General features: G+C 36.9%; 4 protein-coding genes and 1 pseudogene across 10 annotated transcripts; 2 read left to right on the forward strand and 3 right to left on the reverse strand.

The window, feature by feature from the left end:
• Positions 1 to 3980: 3980 nt before the first annotated feature.
• LOC106398354 lies at positions 3981 to 5867 on the reverse strand (annotated as a pseudogene).
• A 704-nt stretch (positions 5868 to 6571) lies between these two features.
• On the forward strand, positions 6572 to 10506 carry BNAC05G08550D. 6 transcript variants are annotated; one of them, XM_013838367.3, is made up of 17 exons: positions 6572 to 6727; positions 7411 to 7532; positions 7623 to 7715; positions 7817 to 7918; positions 8003 to 8038; positions 8137 to 8247; positions 8343 to 8426; positions 8520 to 8638; positions 8744 to 8845; positions 8926 to 9042; positions 9125 to 9190; positions 9290 to 9356; positions 9456 to 9509; positions 9665 to 9760; positions 9858 to 9884; positions 9988 to 10023; positions 10116 to 10506. In XM_013838367.3, exons 3-17 carry the CDS (start codon positions 7635 to 7637, stop codon positions 10317 to 10319), a joined length of 1302 nt encoding a protein of 433 aa, XP_013693821.1. In that variant the 5' UTR covers positions 6572 to 6727; positions 7411 to 7532; positions 7623 to 7634; the 3' UTR covers positions 10320 to 10506. The 6 variants fall into 6 exon arrangements, with proteins under 6 accessions (XP_013693821.1, XP_013693822.1, XP_048613941.1 ...); XM_013838368.3 differs by having other exon boundaries at positions 7626 to 7715; XM_013838369.3 differs by having other exon boundaries at positions 6581 to 6727; positions 7452 to 7532.
• A 1739-nt stretch (positions 10507 to 12245) lies between these two features.
• LOC106397368 (secretory carrier-associated membrane protein 5) lies at positions 12246 to 14840 on the forward strand. Of its 2 annotated transcripts, XM_013837956.3 has the most exons (12): positions 12246 to 12411; positions 12815 to 12937; positions 13034 to 13096; positions 13191 to 13224; positions 13312 to 13434; positions 13519 to 13581; positions 13704 to 13797; positions 13928 to 13973; positions 14080 to 14147; positions 14256 to 14304; positions 14433 to 14498; positions 14582 to 14840. In XM_013837956.3, exons 1-12 carry the CDS (start codon positions 12352 to 12354, stop codon positions 14666 to 14668), a joined length of 876 nt encoding a protein of 291 aa, XP_013693410.1. In that variant the 5' UTR covers positions 12246 to 12351; the 3' UTR covers positions 14669 to 14840. The 2 variants fall into 2 exon arrangements, with proteins under 2 accessions (XP_013693410.1, XP_022558374.1); XM_022702653.2 differs by having other exon boundaries at positions 12815 to 13096.
• A 1197-nt stretch (positions 14841 to 16037) lies between these two features.
• LOC111206067 (zinc finger BED domain-containing protein RICESLEEPER 2-like) lies at positions 16038 to 18589 on the reverse strand. Its single transcript, XM_022702379.2, has 2 exons — positions 16517 to 18589; positions 16038 to 16385 (listed from the first exon to the last, which is right to left on the reverse strand). Exons 1-2 carry the CDS (start codon positions 18587 to 18589, stop codon positions 16038 to 16040), a joined length of 2421 nt encoding a protein of 806 aa, XP_022558100.2.
• A 3504-nt stretch (positions 18590 to 22093) lies between these two features.
• LOC106401882 lies at positions 22094 to 23427 on the reverse strand. Its single transcript, XM_013842492.3, has 2 exons — positions 22775 to 23427; positions 22094 to 22635 (listed from the first exon to the last, which is right to left on the reverse strand). Exons 1-2 carry the CDS (start codon positions 23322 to 23324, stop codon positions 22292 to 22294), a joined length of 894 nt encoding a protein of 297 aa, XP_013697946.2. The 5' UTR covers positions 23325 to 23427; the 3' UTR covers positions 22094 to 22291.
• Between the last annotated feature and the right edge of the window lie 1344 nt (positions 23428 to 24771).

Here is a 24771-nt window from a genome sequence, read left to right on the forward strand (position 1 = left end):
ACTAAATGTCATGCATGACTCCCAGGAAAATCATTTGTCAAGTAGTATATAATATAAAACTTGCAAACTTTGTTCTTCTATATATTTTAGAAGAAACTTGTAAACTCTCACCAACTTGGTAATTGAACTCTTAGTCTTAATGTAAGGTTTAGTTATCGGATTGCTTAACTTAGACCTTAATTCTTTAGCTAGTTTGTTAGCTAACTTGATCAATTGACCTTGATACGATTTGTGTTCAATGTTTGTTTGTTTTGTAAGGAGACAAGACACAGCAAATTTGGTTACCCAGTTCCCGTTGAGGTACGTCTGGGGGAAGAACTTCGCTTCCAATCCACTATCTCAAGTATAAATGAGTTAATACAAAGAGATTATAGCTCTAGCAACTTCTACACCAAAGCTAAGAGCTAAGAACTATCAACCTAGTTCTTCTTGATTCTGCAACGCAACATTTAACTCTCCAGATATCTCTTAACCGTGAAGTAGCTCTGAAACCTGAACCTTTGCAATCTGATTTTGTTTTTCCCGTCGTCCCCACGTAACCTTCAAGCTTTCCTTATATATGCAGATAACACCTGAATGCCTTAGACGAACCAGGCCTTCTGATTTAAGCATATCTGCTAGCCCATCAAGAGTAGACTAGTGAATGGGCTTTAAGACAAAACCTGTCGAAGCCCACATTGTGGTTTAGAGACAATAACCTGACACTTAACGTTTTACCCGTTTCGGGATTTCTTCGAATTTTTTACTCGGTAGAGTTTTAGTTCCTGTAACTTAAATGTAATTTTCATTGGCTAACGCTACTTACTACAGTGAAATAAAATCATGTGGTACACAGTATAAACAATCGTGGAAAATATATTTAAATCATTTGAATATCTAGTATATCTACTACACTAGGTGGTTGGCCCGTCCTACGGACGGGTGATTTTACATTAAAATTATGTTATGTTAAAAATGTATTTTAATTTTATAAAACATTAAAAAATTAATTTAAATTGAATATAATAAATATAATTTATTTTCTAATTAGGTCATATATATTTATTTATTTTAACATTTGACCTTAGTTTGTAATTTCTTACGTGTTTAGATTTTTATTTGTTATCAACTATATTTTATGACATTGTATTAATTTAATTTCAGTATTTATTTCAGTTATATTTTTAATGGAAATACATTTTTTTTTTTGCGTTTGTATGAAATTATATGTTCAGTATTTTAATATATTTTTAATTGTGTGTTAAAATTTTATATTTGATTGTGGTATATCTGAATGTATCTTGTCCGTGATTGTGAGTGTCTATCATAATGTTTTTATTAAAAATTTCCTTAACCAAATACTAAAATCACATTTTTTTGGCTAATCACATTGTTTTTGGCTAATCTAGCATTTTTATCTTCTCGAGTTTTGTTTTTGTATAGTGTTAATCGGAAAATCTTTTTGTTTTTGTTAGCAGAAGGGAAAAGTATTGTAGAACATAATTTTTTATATTTCACATAAATAACAAAAATAAGTTTTGCCATTTACTTATAATTATACCATGTGTCACAGGGATTATTTATGTTGGACCATTGACTTATTATTGTTGATCTTTTATATCTATAATTGGTCAGATAGCATTGTAGTCAAGTGACTCTCACTCCATGAATAGACCTTGTGCATATATTATTGTTTATATGTTTTCCATTCAAGTGCATCCAATATTTCAAGTATAGAGAGAACCAGAGAGAATGGGAAATTGTGACTTGTTTTGCGAAATCAAAACAGGATTAACACTTGATATTCCAAGTGCAATTGATTTGATAAAGTTATTCTTCTGAGACTGCTCTAGTGGTCTCTCTGTGTGGAATATTACCTGCTTGATCTCCGTTAAAATATATTTTTAAAGCCATTGACGTTTGTGGCGAGGGTATGCATTTTGAAGTATTGATTGTTAGAATATAGTTTTCTTTCCAATTGATTTCAATGGTGTGCTGTAATGGGAAGTTTTAGAAGCCAATTATTTGGAATTTAATTCACTACATGTGAATATATATATGTACAAACACATCTTAAAAAATCAATAATACCTTGATAGATATAAAAATGCAGAGCACTTGCTTCACCATTTAATTCTAATCCAGAGAATCTAATCATAATCCAACTAAGTTTCAATAATATTTTAAAAATAATTAAAAGAATGCTCCTACAAAATTTTGTATTTTAAAAAGTTCAGAAATATTTATATATTTTAGGAGCAAAAAGAAAGAACGGAGTGTTTACAGTCTTAATTATATATCACTATATCAGTGTTTTGTAATCATGAACTATTGTTCTCTTGGACAAACCAAATGGCACAACTATGATATGTTATCTATAGAACACAGATACGTATAGATTGCTATGTATTTTTCAGACCATCCATCCAGGGAATAACCTGTTAATAACATTATGTGATGTTGCAGAGTGGCTTGCATTAGTCACACCAGTGACTGTAATGATCGTTCCATAAAAATCAATTATAAGTCTAGCTGACCATAAAAAAAGTCAATTCATTGGGTCTTTACTGTTTCTCTGTGATGATTACCTCATTTGCGATGTTACATTGCCCAGTAAAGGTTTGAAGAAACCCACTTTTTACTCGGAACGTTTGCTTGATAAGGGCTCATGCCTTATTGTTGTCGTTGATGATGTTTTGCGGAAAAAGAATCTCCCCATAGTGATCAATTAAGGGCTGCATCACTTTCCCCCAACTGAGATAGATAGAGAGAGAAAGGCATCAATGTTGTAAAAGATCTCAAATGATTCAATTTCTTGGGCTATAAGATTTTGATGGCACTAACTTTCTCTTAAGATCTATGTTGTTTCCAATGAGGGTTGTATTGAGATTATTGAACTTTGTGAGGATCTTTATATACCTTTGTTTTGAGGTCAAACAGTTGATCAAACATTGATCGGGCCTGGCAATGAGAAAACAAATCCAAGATTTGGTACTGTTCTAAATTCTCTTTGGACCAAATCAAATATAAGCTTGTAATTTCTTGAAATTGTGTATACCTTTTGTGGATCTTATTTGCCTTATTGATGTATCTACTTGAATTTCTAGATGCTCAAGCTCATCAACTCCCATACCGGCTCACCTAGCAAATGCCTAAAGACAGCAGAGTTAAGTGAAAGATGTCAGGCCTGTTACAAAACCAGAAAAAATCAAGAAAAAAAAAGTAGAGAATATGTAAGAACACAGACAGTTGTCAAACTGCAAGGCGCAGTTGGGGAACAATATCGCTGTAACACATGAGAACTTCTTCAAACCCGTAACAAAATATGTATTATTGGAATTGAAACTAAAGACAGATTGATCATGTGTTGTAGCTGGAAAGTCAAAACCAAAGAAACTAATCTTTCTGTAACCACAGACCAAATAAAAACTTGGCAGTTAAATGATAAAACACCATATCTTTGAGGTTATTACGAACTCCGAACCGAATCAATAACATGGGATCAAGTTATATTCAACGAAAACAAATAAAGTCTTTCCAATGATGAAAATAACTTGTTGATAAGGGTTTGGAGTTGTTCCAATGTAATGCAGGCTATTCCTACCAAATAATCTCACCCCTAAATCAAATCACCAGTCACCTTTCATATCGGAGTAGATTACTTTAAATCTAAACTTAAAAATTGGTTATACATAAAGATCATAACTTGCCTAACCTGTCCATTTGTTTCTTTTGGGGACATCAATACCAGATTCGAGGGCTCCAAACCAGCATGTGAAAGAGCAGAAGTAACTTGCCAAAGAAAAAAGAAAATCAAACAAAACACCAATAGACTTTTTATTAAATCAGTTTGAAAAAAAAACCAACAAAAATGTTATTTTTAAAAGAGCCAGTTTTAAAATATTTACTTGCAAAGATCATTCCATTTTTTTTTAAGTACAAGTTGCAAAAACAAAACAAATCAAAACTCACCAATTTTATAATTCCTTAATCAACGTAAATTAGACTTCTAATGGGCTAAAAATGCTTATTATCTCTCGTCGTTTTTATTAAATTCCTTAATCCACCCTTCTTCCTAGTCGCTGCCGCAATGCTTGCAAACCACCTTGCACTTAACTACACTGCCATACACATAAACCCCAGGTTGAACCATAGCTCAAACCACACTCTTATACCTGTCCCCACCAGTTTCCTCCTTGTAAACCGGATAAAACCGATCATCTCTCTCCACACGAAAAATCTGCAAACCCGGGTTCAGCGAATTAGCCAAGAGATGAACCAACCAAACACTCTTCGACGCACCAAAGAAAGCCTACAAAAGAAAAAGAAGAACAGTTTAATTGGTTTCCAATAAACCAAATCATAATCCAATAAACTGTTCGGTTTACTACTTTACCTGTAAAAGCGGTTCAGGCCACGCTCGGTTCCAGCAAAGCATGGAAGCGACGTGACACTCATTTTTCCGGTCACAGAACCGGCTAAACTGCTCAGAGAAATGCTTCGTTCCTCTGCTCAACACCTCGTCCCACGTGAGCTCCATCAAGACGTTAAACGAAGCGTAATTGGACTCGCAACGATCACTCGGGTTCAAAATCCGGGTCGACCCGTTTTCTGAAAACCCGGAAGCTTCGAAGTTCGAAGTTCTCGAAGAAGGCTCTGCTCAGGATCGCTTCGAGGTAAAAGATCAGGCTTTTCGGGTTCTTCGCGAAAGAGTTGATCTTGACATCGAAAGACTGGAGGAGGAGAGAGAGCCGCTCGTAGACTTTCCCACCGATGGTACGCAGCTGCGAGTCTGCGACGCGAGAGCTCTGCTCAGGGCTCTGATCGAAGAGCGAGATTCCAACACCGAGACGAGGAACTGCTGGATGATCCCATCGTTGAACCGAACAGGGACGCTCTATTTCTTGTTGTTGCTGCTGCACTCGTCGAGGCCCGATTTGAGGTTGTGGCAGTAGATCTCGAGCTTGTTGAGCTTCTTCTCTAGCTCCGTCATGGACGTTTTCAACCGAGAAGCTTCCGTAACGGCGTCTTCTTTCTTCTTCGTGGCTTGGATCAGTTTATGAGAAAGCTCAGCCACGGCTAACCGCCACTGCTCTTCTCTGGAAGCGTCTGCGACAGAGGCGGAGGAGGAGGAAGACCGCGGCAGAAGGGAAGCGGCGGAAGAGGGTTTGGGGCTTCTCCGATTGGAAGGTGGATTTGATTATGAGGTTGGGGCTTGAGATGAAGGAAGGGTTGTTGTTGTTGTGGCTTTCTAGAGGCACGACGGAGAATTGTCGCGGTGAGAGTGGTGAGGAAGACACTTGTTGCAGGAGACTGCTCCTCCGTATTCGTCGTTGGAGTCATGTCGTTTTCTATTTCCGTTGTGGTGGAGAGGCGTTAGAGTGTGTTGGTAGTTCTCGTTACTGCGGCGGTTGTGGCGGCGACTTGGAGTAGCGGAAGAGCCGCCGTCGCTGCTTGGTGTTGCTCTGTTTTGCTGTCTTTCTTCGTGGAAGTCGTCATCTTCGCATTCTGGAATCTGAATGAACATAGAGAAGTTATAAAAATATATTAAAACCTAATTTTCTTTCTTTTATTTGCTTTGTAAAAATCATATACCAAAATGGGAAAAATGGAATCTTTTGGATTTGAATAATCCTCCGATGAGACGATATGAAGTTCTAATGGAATCATTGAGATCAAAATGATGATATCTTTTGACGATGAAGTTATCAGAACAGTGGTTTCGTTGGTGAGTTCGCGCCGCGAGAAGAAAATGGGGTAAACCCTAATGCGCTTGTGGGTCGAGACGTGAAAAAGACTGGGCTCCACATTGGGTTTCATGCGGCAAAGCCCAGTTCAGTCCCCGTTTTAGACAGCGCAAATAACAAAACCAAAAAAAAAAACGCAGAACGACCAGGTGCTGACACGTGTCGGCAAAAGCCCTTATCTCCATGGTGACTTGGCGCAAGGAGGAGAGACTAACCTCTACTTTATTGTATAAGATAAGCTTTTTTTTAAGAAGAGAGAAAGAAACTTCGATTGGAGTTTGGAATATGACTACATTTATTTTAGCAAAAAAAAAACTACATTTATGCAAGCACCAATTTATTCTAGTTTGGTTCATCATGTTGATATTTAAAGATGAAAAATAAATTGGAAAACCCAAAAACATAGAGCTAAAAAACCGGAATTAGTTATAAGCCAAATTAGTTGCACGTATCAAGAAGAAGAATAAGAAGAAGAAGAAGAAGAACTTATTGGGTTTCGGAGTTGCGTAAGGAGTGAACTACATAAAACTCCCGTCTCGATGAAGTTATTGTAAAAGAACGCAAAACATGGAATTTTCTTTTATTTACTTTTTTATATTTAAATATGTCGCAAGCGGTATAGCAGAATCCAACATTTCAAAAGTTTGTTTTAAAAAATAAAAAATAATTTGTGTATATTTGTCAACCAAGTAAGTAAGATTAACATGGGGTAGGTCACGAGTCGCCATACTTTTAGTTTTTTTAAAATTGTCTTAATTTGAAATTATTATTTTTTTTGTTAGATAGGTTTCGTTTTCGTCTTCGTTCAATCTGATCGATAATACTAAATTTATCGTGACCTATAAAAGTTCCCCAGTTTTCTTTGTCGTTTCTCTTTCATGCAAAAGCAAACAAACTCACTTCTTCTCTTATGTTCTATTTTTCTCTCTCTCTCTCTCTAGCTGGCTCTTGTCTTCTTCTCTCGTCAAAGTGATTCTGCATGCTTCAGACTTTTCTCAAAGGTCTTCGTCTGATACCTGATTTTCTATTTATGTTCCGTGAATTTGTTTTCTTTGGTGGTCGTCTCTGATAATTATTGTCGCTTTTAAGATCCTAAAATTTATAAATCAAACACACACAGCCATTAAATTTCATCATTGACCTTTGTCGATTCCATTCTCTGTCTCTCCTCTGTATTTTTGTAAACAGAGGAATTTGAATGGTTTCTTATTATGTGTGTGTGTGTGTTTCTTCTTTCCTTCTCTATAAGTTTTGCAAATCAATGAGAGCTTTTTGATTACCAAAAAAAAAACGTTCTATGTACAATAAACAGTAATTATTATTCTTCGTTAGATCTATACAATTAGTAAATTCATCCCTAAATTTTTTTAAATTTCGTTCCTTTTTAAAAAAGTATGGGGCCCCAGATAGTAAAACCTGAAGAACGCCATCTTTCTGTTGCTGTTACAAAACTTGCCGCTTCAATTTTTTATTGCTCTTTTTCTGGAAACTTTTATATTTTTCTAGTTTAGCTCATATATATAATAATATATGCAGGGGATTCTAAAATTTCATTTTTATTGAAATATTGTGTTGTGCATTAGCTGTATCTAGAGCGTCTGATTTCAGTTTCCTCTGCTGCTACTCTCGTTTGTGCTTTGTTTAATATATAGTACTATTTTGTCTCTTCTTCTGGATAATTCAGACTGATCATACGAGCGACATGCATTGGTCTTGAATTCACAGCCTATTAAACTGAGATTCAGTGAGTGAGGTCTGGTTTAAGGTGTCTTCTTGTTCTCTGTTCTTGGGAGAACACAAAGGCAGGTGAGAGTTTTCTGATTCTTGTAAGATTTGTAACTTCTTGCGAAACTAGTCTTGTGTTAAATTGTTTTTTTTCTTTTTTAAACTGTGTAGTAGATATAGATTATGGAACATGGTTTGCCGTCTATGAAGTCGATCAAATCATTGAAGTCATTTGTCAAGAGAAGAAACAATCCTCAAGATGTTGTAAGCTTGGTTTAGTTATTAGACCCTCAATAATGTTCGAGTTATTATACTGTTTACACTACTAGCTCTGAATCTCATGGTAAAATGGTCGAGTCTTGTAGGGTAAATCCGGGTGGAAAGTGAAGCCCTTTCTGGCTCTCATATGTACAGCACTTTTGATCTTTTGGTATAGGACCACTAATATTCAATTCGAAGAGACAGAGGTAACCTTGGAACCGAAATACTATCCTTTTGATCTCTTTGATTATTTGATTAGTAAACACCCTTTTATTACTTGTACCTTTCAGCTAGAGGAAGCAGATTATCCCTTTGACATGGCAATGGTAACATTTTGATACTACGCATTATCATCTTATATTGTCTTTATTTGTAACGCCTCGCCAGTTTAATGTAAAGTTCCATCCTCCTGGACTGTATCAAGGAATCTGAACCAGTCGATGCGAAACTAAAAGGCTTGCCGCGTGGTATCTTACAGCCTAGATCGGACCTTGAACTAAAGCCTCTCTGGTCTAGTAATAGTTTAAGGGCAAAGGTTAGTGCTTCTGCATCAAGAATTATGGCAAACATAATCGAATATCTCTCCGGCTAGAGGATTTTCTGATGTGTATTGTGATTGTTAAAACACAGGGTGTTGAAATGACTAACCGTAACTTGTTGGCCGTACCAGTAGGCATTAAGCAAAAGGGTAATGTCGACGCCATGGTAAAGAAGGTATTATATATATTTTTCTGAGTTCATCCTAAATTAATCCTAGGCATTGAAGAACTATTAGGTTTCATATGTAAAGTTTTTGTGTCTTCTCAGTTTCTTCCAGCGAATTTCACGGTTGTTCTTTTCCATTACGATGGAAATATGGATAAATGGTGGGATCTTGAGTGGAGTTCAAAGGCCATACATATAGTTGCACAGAACCAGACGAAATGGTACTTATCTTTCTCTTCCAATGCATAACATTGAGACAATGTTTTGTTTATATGTTTCACTTGTGTAACATTGGTTTATATGTGTTTCTTTTTCTCGATTTTCAGGTGGTTTGCAAAACGATTTCTCCATCCGGACGTTGTATCCATTTATGATTATGTTTTTCTTTGGGATGAGGATCTTGGAGTTGAGAACTTCACACCAGAGAGGTAAGTGTCAGTTTCTTTTTTAAAACCGTATAGTCGAGAGCTTCATAAAGATTGAGTGTGACACCAATCATTTTCTTCAGGTACTTGAAGATAGTTAAGGTAGAAGGACTGGAGATATCTCAACCGGCTTTGGACCGAAACTCGACTGAAATCCACCACAAGATCACACTCCGTTCCAAAACAAAGAAATTTCATAGGTTCAAATTCTTCATTAGGAGAGAGCTTGTTTGTTTTCAACGTGTTTGGTACTTAATGTAAAACATGATGTCATGAACACAGGAGAGTTTACATAAATAGAGGCACTAAGAAATGTTCTAATACTAGTGAAGATCCTCCTTGCACAGGGTAATGCCTTAGTAGGCGACAGAATAATTTCTGGGAATTATTGAGTATATATATCTATATATATATAACTGGTAACACTTTCTTTTTGTTGTTTTGTAGATTTGTTGAAGGAATGGCTCCTGTGTTTTCAAGAGCTGCTTGGTTTTGCACTTGGAACCTTATACAGGTAAAATACATTTGTCACTTGCCGTTATTTATCCATAGAGTTAACTGACCCTTCAGAATTATTTTCACTTACGGTCAATTTTTGTATTGGGTTTTGTAGAATGATTTGGTTCATGGATGGGGAATGGATATGAAGCTTGGGTATTGTGCACAGGTGAACACACTTCTCTTTCAAAATTTTGTGCTAAATTTTACTGAAATGAACAGTCTAGTCCTTTTTGAAACCTTGAAATAGTCTAAAACATGCTGGTTCAGCAACTTTTCATTTGATAGTCTCAAATTTGAGAGCATGGTTTGAACGTGTTTTAGGGAGACAGGAAGATGAAGGTAGGGATCGTGGATAGAGAGTACATCTTTCATCAAGGCATTCAAACTTTAGGGGAAAGTGTACAATCTGATAAGAAGGTATGATCTCTCTAAATCCGAGATAAGAGAACTCGTTTTGATCTCAATGAACGAACGCTTACCTTATATAACTCGTTTGTTTCTCTAATACTCGCAGACCAGAGCTCGTGATGTTAGGACTAACGTAAGTTTTATTGACTTCAAAACACTCTCCACTCTCCATTCTTTTTTGGACTCTAAAGAGAGAGAATCTAACTAACACCTTTATGATCAATTATATACACAAGAGACATGGCCATACAACATTTGATTCAAGAACCTCGGTGAGTAAATATCAATACAATTATCTTATTTGGTTTGTCGTTATAGAAGGGAAAAAAAAACTTAGCAACGTAGTGTTTGATGAAACAAGTAGATAAGGAGGCAGTCGACGTGGGAGCTTCAAAGGTTTGAAGAACGATGGAAAAAAGCGGTGGAAGAAGACAAGAACTGGATTGATCCATTTTCATCGAGCTCGAAGACAAAGCAGAAAAGTAACAGCGTTAGTAACAGAAGACTAAAGCGTGGTAACACTCGCAGGGTGAAGCATAAGAGAAGTCAAGAGACAGTTACAGCATAACTGACACATAAGTAGCATAAACAAGGATTTTTTTTTTTACACGAGAGATTTGCTTACGTTATGTAATTAGTTTATATATTACTAGGTTAAGACCCGCGCCTCGCCCGGGACCAACATTATATATATAAATTATTTTATGTATTAAATATTTTTACATATTATGAAATAATAAATATATATTAAATAATTAAAAGTTAGTAACTATTAAATATATAATTAAATTGGTGTGAACATATAAATCAATTTTATTAATCCAAAATTTTTTTTTTTTATATTTGATAGGATATGTAATTAAATTTAAATGATACTAACATAGATAATATATTTTAGTATATTTTTAATATTAATGTCTATTAAATGATGATTTATACTCATATAGTTTTTTTGATCATTTGTATCTTTTATAGAAAAAAATTTAAATTACTCATAACAAAATTTTTATAGTAGGATTAATAGTTTTAGTAATTTATAATTTTTTAAAAAATAAGTTGTCAATGATCGTTCAAAACTTTTATCAAAAAAATTGTTCAAAGTAAATTTTGAAACTAAAATATTGTATTTTATATGGTTTATAGTTTAATTTAAAACGATATATATATTAATCTAAATAATTAATTAAATTAGACTTTTTACTTATATAATTTTTGTAATCATTTTCATTTTGTCATAACAAAAATTTTAAACCATGGATCATAAAATTTGAATGTGAGACTTTTAACAGTTTTAGTAATTTATAGCCGTTTGTAAAAATTCAAAATATAGCATATACATAAAAAATCTAAATTTTTATTATATGGTTATTGTGGTTGTTTAATTTATTTAATAGTATAAAATTAAACAAATATGATAGAAAATACACTATTTTTTTATTAAATCTTTATTATTCAAAATCATTAATTATCATATATACTTTAGCTACATTAGGCAATTCCGTAAATTTTATTTAAGGAAATAATAAAGTACATTAATGATGAATTTATTGTTCGTTTAATAAAAAGCTTATTATATAATTAGATGAACCATCATATTTCTCTAATGGTTCTAAGAATCATCCTAGTGATGACATGTGGCTACAAAAAAAAATTGTAATGCTTCTCAAATAATATATAGGGGATTAACTCAGTTATTTAGGGAGAAAATAAGTTTATAACGTTTTTAACATCCTAGATATTATATATACTTTAAAAATTGGGAAAATCCAAATGAGATAAATCTAAAATGAAAATGGTTCATAAATTAAAATTGGTTAATTTGTCTTCATTTGTTCTCTGCTCATATATATTTTTTGCTGTTTTTAATTGTCGTCGTAGATTTAAGCACACAGATAAAAAAACATTTGAGTTAATATATTTTTAAAATAAAAACATCATTAATATATTATAGGGAAAAACATCATTACTAATATATCATAGGATATTTTTTTTTTGAATAGATATTTTTTTATTTTTTGTCATAAGACCCCAAAAACTAAAATAATTAAAAATAAAAAAAATTTAATTTTTTTAATTTTTAAAATTTGAGATCCTATCCCCAATACCTCACTCGAAACTCTAAATCTTAAATTTTAAACCCTAAACCCTAAATTCTAAATCATTTGATCCTTAGGATCTATATTTGTAATAAAAACTTTTTCAGGTCTATCCTAAATAATTTCTCTATATTATATCTAGTCACATTTTAACTAATAACAAAATAGATTAAAATATTAAATCAATAAATTTGTGATATTTATTTTGAAACGAAAAATTTACTATACAACGATAATTAAAAAATAGAAAAAAATGTAAAAATAAGATTAATGTTGATAAAAGTAATTATGACAAATACTAGTAAAAATAATAATTCCAAGCTGTTATTAAAATAAAGTAAATAAAAATAAGAAAAATAAGGAGGTGAATCGGTATATATATGGGATGTAATATCAATTTGGTGTAATTTCCTTTAGCGTCTCTTTAAAAGTTGTAATCTTTAGGGGCCTTTGTGAAGAGAAAGAGAGAGATCTCAGATCATCAAAAGTGCGTTTGGTAAAGGGATGGCAGGTCGCTACGATCGGAACCCCTTCGACGAAGGAGACGAAGTCAATCCTTTTGCGGTAAGCCTTTCTTCTCTCTTTGATTTTTGCTGAGTGGATGATGGATCAAAATGTGTGATTTCCCTTTTGCTTCTTTCGAATTGGGTCTTTGTCGAATCTCATCAGTCTTTACTTAGGGGTTTGTGTTGATTTAGTCCGCATTGTTTTGGAGCGATGATGTTATGTAATCTGTAACGGAATAGCCATTTCGTGAGAATGTAAATCCAAATTTGTTTTAAATTTTGAAACTTTCTCTATTGCTGATGAAACTGTGGCTAATCAGATGGATTTAGGTTTCTTGATTTCGTCTCTTTGTTGTTTTTCTTTTGGTATCACTGTCCCCATGGAGCTCTTCTTTGATTCTGAAGAACGTAGTGGTGGGTGCAAGACTGATGATGATTGTTAAATTTGTATGCGTTATTAGAATCCCGGAAGTGTACCCGCTGCTTCGAGTTCCAGACTATCGCCTTTGCCTCCGGAACCTGCTGGTTTTGGTTTTGGTCGCACTGTTGACGTTCCTCTTGACAGACCAGGGTCTGGTGCCCAGGTTCGGTTGTTTGATGTTGCAGTTGATATCATACGTTTTGGGAGTAGTTTTAATGTTTCTTCCTTGTGCTCTTCTTTCCTTGTTTTGGAAATACAGGATCTGAAGAAGAAAGAGAAGGAGCTCCAAGCCAAAGAAGCTGAGCTTAAACGACGGGAGCAGGTATAAACAAACACCATCCTTTGGCAGCTTGAAGGTGTTCCTGTATAGCCTTCCATTTACAGTAGATGATTTAGTTTTGTTTTCTGTTGTGTAGGATCTCAAACGGAAAGAGGATGCTGCTGCACGAGGTACATACAATGCCTCTTATGGTTTTAACCTGAAAATATCTCTTCTCTTGTCTGCTCTTTATATTTTTTTACCTCTTTTATTTCTAGCTGGAATTGTTATCGAGGTGAAAAACTGGCCGCCCTTGTTCCCTCTTATCCACCATGACATTGCAAATGAAATTCCCATTCGTCTCCAAAGGCTACAGTATATTGCTTTCTCAACATACTTGGGTACGTCAATATAGTCTTTGGACATTCCTATGTTAATTTCACCTATATAGGTTTGAGTCACAACATTACTCGTCTGTCCAACAGGGTTGGTTCTTGCACTTTTCTGGAACGTCATCGCCGTTACTACAGCTTGGATCAAAGGAGAAGGTCTCTTCTTGTTCTCTTACTCTATGTCTTATTTTCTTTTTTTCCGCTGACCAAGTCGTCTTCTGTAATGGTCTTTTTTTGCATTTCTTACAGCCTCGAGTTTGTTTGTTTTTTTGGTTCAGGAGTAACGATTTGGCTTCTTGCTCTTATTTACTTCATCTCGGGTGTCCCAGGAGGCTATGTGTTATGGTATCGTCCTCTCTACCGTGCCTTCAGGTTCTTACTTCTCATACGTATTTACTAAAAAACGCAATTGTGTACTAATGGAGGAAAAGTGTTCACAGTATATTTTTTGCTTTCCATATTCTCTGATTCATTGTGTTTATTTTGTGTTGGATTCCTGCAGAAATGATAGCGCATTGAGCTTTGGATGGTTTTTCTTGTTCTACATGGTGAGGCCCTCCTAGCCTTTTTTACTCGTTATTGTTAATGGCATATCTTCTTACCCGAGTGAGTCAGTTAGAATTTCAATCTGACACAATCCTTTCTGTGGCACAGCTCCACATAGCTTTCTGCGTCTTTGCTGCAGTTGCTCCTCCTGTTGTCTTCAAAGGAAAGTCACTTGCGTAAGTTTCTTCTAAAAAGCTTCAAGACTTAAATTAGTTAATAATTACGTCTATGCATATCAAGTCTGTTATTTAATTACTGTATTTGATTGATCCTCGAATTCACAGGGGCATATTACCTGCGCTAGATATGTTGAGCAGTCAGGCACTGGTCGGAGTAAGCTCTTCTTCTTCTTTTTTGTATCCCTTATGAGCTCTTGGGTTGTGTCAACTTTTGTCTTATGAACCTTGAAGTTACTCCTCAGATTACTATTGATCATTGAATTCTTGTTTTGCCTGTCACAGATCTTCTACTTCATCGGGTTTGCGTTTTTCTGCCTTGAATCAGTGGTCAGCATCTGGGTTATTCAGGTCTCTTTCCTTGTCTCTCCATCAGTATAGTTTCCAGAGGTAAAAGACTCTTAACATTTGAAATGGCCATTTTACATGTGCAGCAAGTATACATGTACTTCCGAGGGAGCGGGAAAGCAGATGAGATGAAAAGGGATGCTGCAAGAGGAGCCATGAGAGCTGCGGTTTGATACAAATGATTTGAACTCATGATCGCTCCTGAAGCTATTGGTTGTGATGTGTAACTTTTTACATTCTTCAGCTCTTTGACCTTTTTGTTTTGTTTTGTTTTTACAGCAGCAAAGTAAAAAAAAAATTTGTGTATTTGTTTTTATTCAATTTGAGTTCAGATTTCATACACCACTTTGTCTTGGTCTTAAGTTTTAACCGTTGTTTTAAAAATCAGTCTAAATGGTACATAGTCGTCCGTTTAGTTGACGCGCTGACGTCATTGCTGTTCCATCTCCGATAGATGATAGATGGTGCTGTGAGTCTTGTCAACTCCGGGGAGATTATCGCACCAACATCTGATGTGCCGTGTCTCATAACCGGCGCTAGCCCCTCCAACTCCGGCATAAACCGTAAGCTTCCAAATTTTCCGATCAGATGGCCGTTCATCTCAAAGCCGAGAAGGTTAATATTATGGGTCCGGCCTTTTAAGAATTTTACCGTTTATATTGTCAGCCCACCAAATCTTAAGCTCATGTCTATGGGTGTTTGATGATTTGATCTACGTGGTAACGATGTAAAGGATTTCCGGTGGGTTCATCGGGATCTTTAGTTTGTGTATAATTAGGGATGGTAATTGGGCTCTCCCGTCCCGTCCCGTCCCGACCCGCTGCGGGTTTCTCTTCTGGCGGTACACGGCGGGACCGTCCCGCTCGGGACGCGGTCCTTACACTAGCTGTCCAATCCCGTACCGCAAAAAGTGTAAGCCTTCGTGGGCTGTCCCGTGGGACGTCACAGAAAACACCATACAAGCTGCTTCAAGCTGCTTATGCTTCTACGAGACGTCACAGAAAACACCAAACACCATGAGAGTCAACAATCAGACTTGTCAAGCTAAAACAAACAGAACACAAGTAGTCCATAGCGTCAACCCAATACCTCTCTTATCTTATCTCTATTAATGCTTCAATGCAACCAAAGTGATCATCACTCACTGGTCGTGTATAAGATTATGGTCGTGTATATGTAGAGTCAACCATCAGACTTTGTTGTCGTGTATAAGATTATGGTCGTGTATATGTAGTTTAGAAAAGCAACATTCACTTTGTTGATAACAAAAAAGAAAAGCAATTGGACTTCATATTGTCTTAACCAAAACACCAATGTAATAGAAGCAAAAAAAACCAATCATAGTACTGAAACAAATCCAAGAAATTGAAATAAAACAAAACAGCAAATCAAGAAAGATATCAAACTTCCTCATCATCATTTTCCTCATTGGCAATAGAGTCAAAAGATGGCAATGTCTCCTCTTCAGATCAATTTCATCTTCTGTAAATTTTAAAAAATTGCAGTTGATTAGTGTTTAAGATAATGATACTATACAACTAATTATAATGTGAGATATTTACCATTTTCATAAGCCTCATATCCTCTTATCCAATTCCTTGTGCATATCAGAGCTTGCACATTTTTTGGGAGTAAACGGCTCCGGTATTTGTTAAGAACTCGCGACCTAATACTAAAGGAGGACTCTGAAGCCACTGTTGTGATAGGAATGCTGAGCAGATCACAAGCCATTGCAGCCAAATCACCGTAACGATGAGTGTTAGTTTTCCAGAATTGGAGAATGTCCAAGCTCTCTAAACTATCAATGTCCAAAGGAGGTTCATCAAGATAAGCTTCTAGAGCTGTCTTTCCAGTAGCAGCTCCGTTGACTTTGCGAAATTTAAAGAATTCCTATGAAATTATAGAAAAAAAAACAAGAAACGATTTAAAAAAAACAGAAAGTTGATACTTTAAAAAAAATAAGAAACGATTTAAAAAAAAAACAGAAAGTTGATACTTTAAAAACGATTTTAAATACTCACTTGGTAGTTTCCAAACAGTCCCATGGAACCTGTAGCAGTGACATTTTGTGGAACCGTCTCACGTGGCTCCGTAGACGGTGAGTTAGCCTTGGATTTTTTGTCGTAAGACTCAAACAAAATACTCAGCTTCTGGCGCAAGTTTTTCAACTTCACTTCACGTGTACTCATGTCAAGCTTTCCTAAGCAACACTCGACAATTGAAAGCTTGAAACGTGGATCAAAGACTGCTGCCATTGCAAAAACACCACTAACTTCATCCCAATACTTATCAAATTTCTCTTTCATTGGTGGCACCATTTTTTGGACGATCTCATCCTCGCTGAACTCATTCATTTGAAGCCACTCATGGATGGACCAAACTTGATAAAAATACAAGTTCGAGGTGGGGTAATTAGCACCTGACATCAGTTTTGTGATCTCTGCGAAAGGGCACAAAAATTGGCATATCTTATCAGCTCGCGTCCATTCCTCAGTCGTAGGCGCCACTTTATAACCTCTCTTATCAAATGTCTCCAACTTAACAAATGCTTTACGATACTTGATGGCTCTTTCAAGCATAAAGTAAGTCGAGTTCCATCTTGTCTGCACATCCAAGATCAGACCCGCGTTTTCATTTATGCCTGCAGCATTCACGCATTTTTCAAACAACTCTTCCCGCGCTTCCGATGCTAGCACATACTTAATACTCTCTCTAACTTTGTGCAAAGCGCCTCCAATAACCTTCAAACCATCTTGCACTATCAGGTTAAGGATGTGAGCAGCACATCTGACATGGAAAAATTCTCCTCCACATAACAAATCATCATTTAGCAACAGATGCGATTTGACTATGTCTTGCATCGAGTCATTACTTGAAGCATTATCTAATGTGATAGAGAACACCTTCTTCTCGAGACCCCACTCTTTCAGCGACTCAAGAAGGTGAATCGCAACACTCATACCGTTATGTGGTGGTGGTAGAGCACTAAATGACAGGATCTTGCTGTTCAACTTCCAATTCCGATCAATGTAATGTGCGGTCACACACATGTACCCTTCACGTTTCAGTGACGTCCACAAGTCGGAAGTGAAGGAGACTCGTCCAGGAAGACTCGCTAATTCTCGTTTCAATGTATCTCTCTCGCTTTCATACAATCGATACACATCTGATTTCGCCGTGTTTCGACAGATGAATTGAACATGAACATTCAAATACTTCCATGTCTCTCTCACTCTTTCATACTCCACGTAAGAGTATGGTAGATCATGCTGGACAATTGTCTTTGCTACCAACTGCCTAAACACAATATGATCGTACTTACGAGATACTACTTTCCCCTCGGTATTGAGTTGTTGCTTCCTTCCTCCATTCCTAGGATACATTTTACATCTCCCTTGATGTCTCATCAACCCACTTGTTCCATGCGAGTGATAATACCACGCATACTCATTCCTGCAATGATTGCATACAGCTTTCAAATCTCCACTTGTTTTTTCAACCACAGTGAAATCCTTCCAGACGTCTGACCTTTGCCTATTCTCCATCTCTTCCAAATCGATTTCAGGGTCGTCCAACTCAACTTCTTCCAAATCATCATCTAAATTCGGTATCTCCTCTTCAACCTTCTTCTTATTCTTCTGCGACCGACTAGAGGAGCCCTTCTTTTTCCGCGCCTCACTAGACAAGGCTTGAGTTGATGCCTTTCTTCTCCCTCCCCTAATCACGACTTTCAATGGAGCCTTCTTCTGACTATGAGCCCGTGCGGACGAGCCACTACCACCATCCAGAGTGGATTGTAACATGGGCTTCCGCGTGGCTGTTCCAAAAGTTGTTTGTCTGTGAGGCTTGCTTGATCGGGTTGGGGGTGTGATTTCAACATCAGATTCTTCTTCTGAATCGACCAGCATAATCTTCTTTGTTTTCTGTGCTTGCTTATTTCCATCATTAACATCATCAGCTCTCAGATTATTCCTTTCTTCTTCTGCAGCAAGTCTGGCAATGAGTTGTTGAGTCCCCAAGTCACAGGTAGCTGGTGGCGAGTAGTCGGTATTCAAAGTGAACTGCTCTTCCGAGTCTTCTCTAGATGATCCCATCGTCTCTCAAGTTTCTATTGTTGCTGGTTTTTTTCGATAATTCTAAGTTCTAACTTACGGCTGGTTCTAACTTCTAAGATACGTGACTAAGTGGAGGTAGGGTTTTTTACTAAAGTTAATTTTTTTAATTAAATTTTGTAAAATTTTGATACTTAAAAAAAATAGAAGTTACGTGCTTGAGGACAAGCAACATTAACATTCTCAAGACAACAAGCATCTAACAACAGATCAAGCCATTCCTATCAATTCTTACTAGTTCTCAAACAACAAGCATCTAACAACAGATCAAGTCATTCCTATCAAATAAGCATCTAACAACAGCTCAAGCCATTCCTATCAATTCTTACTAGTTCTCAAACAACAAGCATCTAAGTATCTAACAACATGATCGAGTTCTAACTTCTAAGCCAGACAATGAGTTAACCTATCTAAACAGTCAGTCCTATCTAAACAGCGAGTTCCACTAGCTAAACCGTGAGTCCTATCAATGCTTACTAGGTCTACTAACCCGAGGTCCTTAGCTGTTAGTTCGCCATCACTCCAACGCCTACGAGTTCACCATCACTCGAGACAACACACGTCTTGACTTCAAAGAGGAGAAGAAGATGAACGAGTCACCTCCTTGTTTACCATAACTCCAACCCCTAAAAAAAACCACAAAACAAAGACAACACGACTATGAATTAGTGAATTGTTTCAAAGAAAGGAGCACAAACTACAGATCGCTAAACTTCAATGTCTCTAGAACAAATCACAAACTACTTTGTGCTAAACTCCAATGTCTCAAGCACAACCCACAAAAATACATAACGCTAAAGACACAAACAGACAATGAATCAAATACATAAGACAAACAACATATCGCTAAGCTAAATAATTACCTCTCGGATCTTGTTGGTCTTCTTAATTCTTATTACATGGATTTAACTGAACGCTTTACATTATTAAGCTAACAACCTGGAAAAAATTCAAGAGTTAGAGCAAAGACTTAAGTTAAAAAAACTTATTTTTTTGTCTGTAATACATAACATGTACTTGCCGTGAGAAAGAACTGTCGTCGTCGGAGCTCAGGTGATGGAACAGGCGTCGAACCTCAGGTAATGGAACCGTCGTCGGAGCTCAGCTGATGGAACAGTCGTCGGAGCTCAGCTGATGGAACCGTCGTCGGAGCTCAGGTGATGGAACAAAGACAAAGAGAGGCTTCGGTGGTGGAACGACAAGGAAGAGAAGCTCATGAGTAATAACCGCCCGCTTCGGAGCTCAGGTGATGCCGTCGGAGCTCAGGTGATGGAACCGTCGTCGGAGCTCAGCTGATGGAACGAAGACAAAGAGAGGCTTCAGTGGTGGCACGACAAGGAAGAGAAGCTCCGATGATTCACTAGATTGACAAAAAAATTCAAAAGCAAGTTGTTAAAAAAAAACAGTCGTGTAATGTCCGATCTGTGAAGATAAGAAGAAGAACCTTACAAGTTGTACATGCATGTCTCAACTGTGAAGCTTAGAAGCTCATGAAGAGACATCGAAGAAGAAGAATCGACTTTGTTGGAGCTTTCTCTGCTTAGCTTCTCTGGTGAAGATCGAATACTATGTGGTCAACACCGGACATCGAACGGCCGTGGTCGGAGGCTCGGAGCTCCATTTCTTCACGCGGTGAACTACATCGTCATCGCTTTCTCCGTTCATCTTTTTCTTTTTATTTTTTCAGGTGAAGAGGCAGAATCGCAAATGACGAAAGGAAAGCGGGATCTAGGGCATCCCGCGGTTCGGATTGGGCCGTCCCGCATAGAGCCCGGTACCAACCAAGCCTCAGCCCGCAAGGCCCGCTATTTTGCGGGTTGTAGATAACTCGGCCCAAACCCGCCCCACACCAAGCCCTAACAAGCCCAGGCCCGCGGTCCAGTACATCCATTACCATCCCTATGTATAATGCCATATCTTTCTTTTAAGAAGAATAGTTTACCGGTGGGTTCACCGGATTGGTCTTTATCTCCATACCTCTTTTCTATGAAAGGAGACGATTATCTGAACTCGATGTCGAGCTTCAGTTTCAGCTGCTTCGTCTGAGGGCTGGTTTTCAACGTCACTATATGTGACTATTTCTATACTATTTGATTCTGTTGTGAAGGCTATCTCGACGCATTCAAGTTCCGTCTCGAATCCGCTGTCATCTTTGATCGAATAATTATTTCATTTATTTTACATTGTTGTAGTTTATGCTTTCAATCAAAGAGGATGAATTATTCCCTGTAATCATTGTAATCAAGCATGTTAAGGTTTAATGAAATTAAGTTGTGTTAAAAAAACTACCTTTCAATCAATAATTTCATATATATTATCTAACTGCAATAATTTCGTATATACTTATCTAACTATAGCTTGGCGATTTCTTGTATGTTATCTTTATCATCATGAAAAGAGGAATGGTAGAAGCTCTGCCTTCTCTTTAAGATTAAGAGTGAGAGAGTCTTCGTGGTGGTTCCTCACGACGGTACTGACTCTGGCACACGGTGGTCTCCTCGACGCGGTGTGGCCGGCTCTGACTCCGGCGTCGCACCTTTCTCACGGTGGACGGCTGGCTTTTTGACTCCGGTGTTGTACCTGGCTTTAAGGTGAACGGCCGGCTTTAAGATCCGCGTCGTCTGATCCTTCGCGGTCGACGGCGGTTTTATTTGGAAGCGTTCTTTGACTTCGCTTTCTGCGAATGAGATCTCGTGATGATTCCGATGGAAGCTCTCCGGCGTTGAGTTTGTGATGATGATGATGTAAGAGAACGGGAAGGATGAGATCTCGGAGATGGCTTGCTGAAGCTCTCCGGTGAAAGAGTGGGTGACGAAGTTGGGCGCGGTGGTTTATCTCTGGCGTGATTCGGCGAAAATCTCGGCCTTCGGATCACGGAGTGTGATCGTATGACGCGTGTTGCGTGCTTTCGGTGGGTTCAATACGTGGCGTTCATGCGAGTTGACCAGACGCGTGTGTCGCGTGATGATGGATTCAACGCGTGGATGAACACGGGTGTGGGTTTGGGCTTTTAGGCCTATGTTTTATATTTGCCCTTTGATTCGAGCTTTGGTGTGTGTTTTTTTATTGTAGTTTGATTTTTGGGTTTTTGGTCCTTTATTAAATAAAATTAGATGGCCAAAAAAAATAACTTGGCGATTTCTTAAACATAAGTCTTAAATAATCTTTCATGAGTCTTGCCGTGAATCACGTTCTCCCTATCGCCTGATAATGACAAAAACGCAAGAAAACAGAAACCCCAACGTTAAGTTGTAAATATCTACTCTCAAAATATCCGTTACAGAAGGGAAAATATCTACATCACATCAGATGTCAAATCTCTATCTTGTTTTTGTTATTATTGTATAAGCTTGACTTTCTGTCCACTATACATTCGCTAATGATAATTTTCAAAATTTTATTTCCTGGGGGAAAATAATTTAATGTTAATAATGTCTAATATCTTGTTTGTGTGTGTATGAGTAACAAGTTGGACACAAAACAATCTTTTAACGAGAAAAAATATCTATTTGATGCCTTTACATTCGTGAATGAAAAATGCGATATAACAACTAAACCAAACTAAGCCAATCATGGTGCTTTGTTTATCCATGACTTTCCACATTTGCCATTTCCTTTTTGTTATTAGCGTCTAAGAAAATGAAATTGAAATTTGAATAGACAAAACAAAAACAAACACCATAACTAAAACGAAAGACCACGACGAGTCACTTCTGTGTCCTGTCTCATCGACTCGAACCTTTCGTCGTTGCACTTTTTTATAAACGCTTCCGCTCTTACATTCAGCTCATTTCGACTACGCGACACGGCCGGTGACAGGTAGTACTTAGTTCGATCAGTAAGCGTCTCCGCGTTCTTTAAACCGAATGGTTTCGTCTTGTTGGAATCTTCTACGCCAAGTCCGAACGTGTCTGGTCTCCGGTAATAGCTAGTCAACGGTTTCCCTTCCGTTATCATCTTCCACGTATTCTCAAGAGTCTCTTGCCTCTTTGGCTTCGCCACTCTCAACGCTTTCAAAGAGTTTCGTTCTGAAAAAATTACCAAAGCAACGTCTTAATAAAAAGTATTTAGGTTTCGTTTTCACCTAGAACATCTAACTTGTGACGTACGTCACCTTCTTTGTCCAACTTGTTAATGTTTATTTTATAATAGTATTCACTTAGGTACCTGCTGTGGTGGTCTTGACCATTTTGCGTTGACCGATCCTAGCCGAAACAAGAGGCTTCTCAACCGGAGTCGGATTTTCCGGTTTGGCCACAACCACTAAACACATCTTCTCCTCCTCTGCTTTCACCACCGCTTCTGGTAGCTTCTCCGTAACCACCTCCGGGGTCTCCTTTTCCTTCTCTAACGGCTGAGTTTCGGCTACGAAACTGAAGTCTTCATGCTTCGCCGTCTCCGACCGCCGTGGTTGAGCCTGGTGGACGTTCTGCTCATGATTATGAAACTTATGGTCGCCGCCGTATGAACCCTCGTGGTCTTTGCCGTCGGGGTTTGTGATGATCCGGTAGTACATGGATGAAAATCCGATCATGACGATGATGACGTTGATGATGACGTAGAGGTATGGTGGTTTCAGCCACGAGAGAAAGGAACTGAAAAGGATGGGAGCTCGAGAGAAATCTAGTGCCACAACAGGAACAATGATGATTTTTAGTTGCATAGCTACGGCAACAACTCCGGTAGAGATTAGCACCGGTTTAATCCATGACGCCATTTTTTTCCGCTGTAGTCTCTTTTCCTCTCTCTCTCTCTCTCTTTTCCTCTCTCTCTCTCTCTTCGGGTTTATCGAATGGTGTTTAGTAGTTGTCAGGCTCTTTAGCTGAGTTGTTCTATCGTTTATATAGAGAGAGGGGACTAGTGGGATAGCTGATTTACACCGTTAGATCTAAGATTAACTATATGAACGGTCACGATCGTATCAGATAGTAGGCGCATCCCCTTACTGTACACAACATAACACGAGCAGGAAATAACTATTTTTTATTGGTTCCGTCTTATTGAAACGTTAACAAAACCTCACGTGACACTCATATCTCCCAGCTATATTATAAAATAAAATAGAATAAATGATCATTCTCTTCTTTTTTACGTCGATATTCTCTTATTAGTCGCCGACATTAATAATTTTTTTCTCTTATTAGTCAAACCTAGTATGAGTGTATATTCGTATATTTTGTTTCCAGTATTTACCCACGCTACGGCCACGTCTTTTTTTGCCTTATATGGCCTTCTTTTATTTTCATTGGAAAACAAACGAAATAATTGAATATGTAGTGGTCGACAAAAATTTAAACATGTATAAAGCGAATTTAAAAGTCGCTTTGTTAAAAAAAAGTCACTTTGTTACTACATAGAAGTTATATATTCTTCTGAATTATTGATGATTCACATTCACTGGCTGTGCATATATGTAAGAAGTTTTAATTTATCTAATATAAATATCTAATATTGGTCTCTTAATAAGGATTCAAACGATATTGTGTCACTGTATGTATGGATAAAGAATAATACATTTTTGCGTTGTCAAAGTAAAACCACTTTTCTAACAGAGTAGTGGCTTCAAGTAGAGAATACGTTTTTCGGTTAATAGTACTATGATTTGCTGACAAAAAAAAAAGAGTTAATACTATGATTTTATAATGAATGCCACTCATTTGTTTAATTTAAACATAAATTCTAAAGTATTATTTTTTGTCAACAAATTATAAAGTACTATTTAATCATTACTAGTTAATATAATTCTCATCACAAGACAACTTATTCATGATATATGCACGTATTCTTATCTCTTAAAAATGATTTTGCTAAACTGATTCACTAGGTCACTTGATAATATTTAAAGTAGAGACTAGAGAGTACCTAAAAATCAATTACTATAGTTAATACTAAGATTTTACAATAACAAATCGTTTTAAATTAAATTGTCGTAAACATATTATTAGTCGTTAGTTATTTTTACCTACCACAAGACAACTTGATTCATAATATCATTAAGCGAACCTATCTCTTATCTTTGAAACCATCTGACTTAACTAATATGTCACTAGATGTCTTGATTAGATTAAGATATGGAGGAGTAATAAAGTTACTGGACAAAAATAAAAGATTTCATAACGAAATCATTACATATATTCGTTCTGATATTATCCCGAAAGGTAGAA

This window comes from Brassica napus, chromosome C5, assembly GCF_020379485.1.
Source record: "Brassica napus cultivar Da-Ae chromosome C5, Da-Ae, whole genome shotgun sequence".
Taxonomy (NCBI): Eukaryota; Viridiplantae; Streptophyta; class Magnoliopsida; order Brassicales; family Brassicaceae; genus Brassica; species Brassica napus.

Coding starts and splice junctions, on each gene's coding strand:
- LOC111206067 (XM_022702379.2), bottom strand. CDS start 18,589: ATGGGATCATCTAGAGAAGACTCGGAAGAGCAGTTCACTTTGAATACC. Junction 16,386..16,516: donor GACTGTTTGGAAACTACCAA/GTGAGTATTTAA, acceptor ATAATTTCATAG/GAATTCTTTAAATTTCGCAA.
- LOC106401882 (XM_013842492.3), bottom strand. CDS start 23,324: ATGGCGTCATGGATTAAACCGGTGCTAATCTCTACCGGAGTTGTTGCC. Junction 22,636..22,774: donor GGTCAAGACCACCACAGCAG/GTACCTAAGTGA, acceptor TAATTTTTTCAG/AACGAAACTCTTTGAAAGCG.
- BNAC05G08550D (XM_013838367.3), top strand. CDS start 7,635: ATGGAACATGGTTTGCCGTCTATGAAGTCGATCAAATCATTGAAGTCA. Junction 7,919..8,002: donor TTCAATTCGAAGAGACAGAG/GTAACCTTGGAA, acceptor TGTACCTTTCAG/CTAGAGGAAGCAGATTATCC. Junction 8,248..8,342: donor GTAATAGTTTAAGGGCAAAG/GTTAGTGCTTCT, acceptor GTTAAAACACAG/GGTGTTGAAATGACTAACCG.
- LOC106397368 (XM_022702653.2), top strand. CDS start 12,352: ATGGCAGGTCGCTACGATCGGAACCCCTTCGACGAAGGAGACGAAGTC. Junction 14,305..14,432: donor GCAGTCAGGCACTGGTCGGA/GTAAGCTCTTCT, acceptor TGCCTGTCACAG/ATCTTCTACTTCATCGGGTT. Junction 14,499..14,581: donor TCAGCATCTGGGTTATTCAG/GTCTCTTTCCTT, acceptor TTACATGTGCAG/CAAGTATACATGTACTTCCG.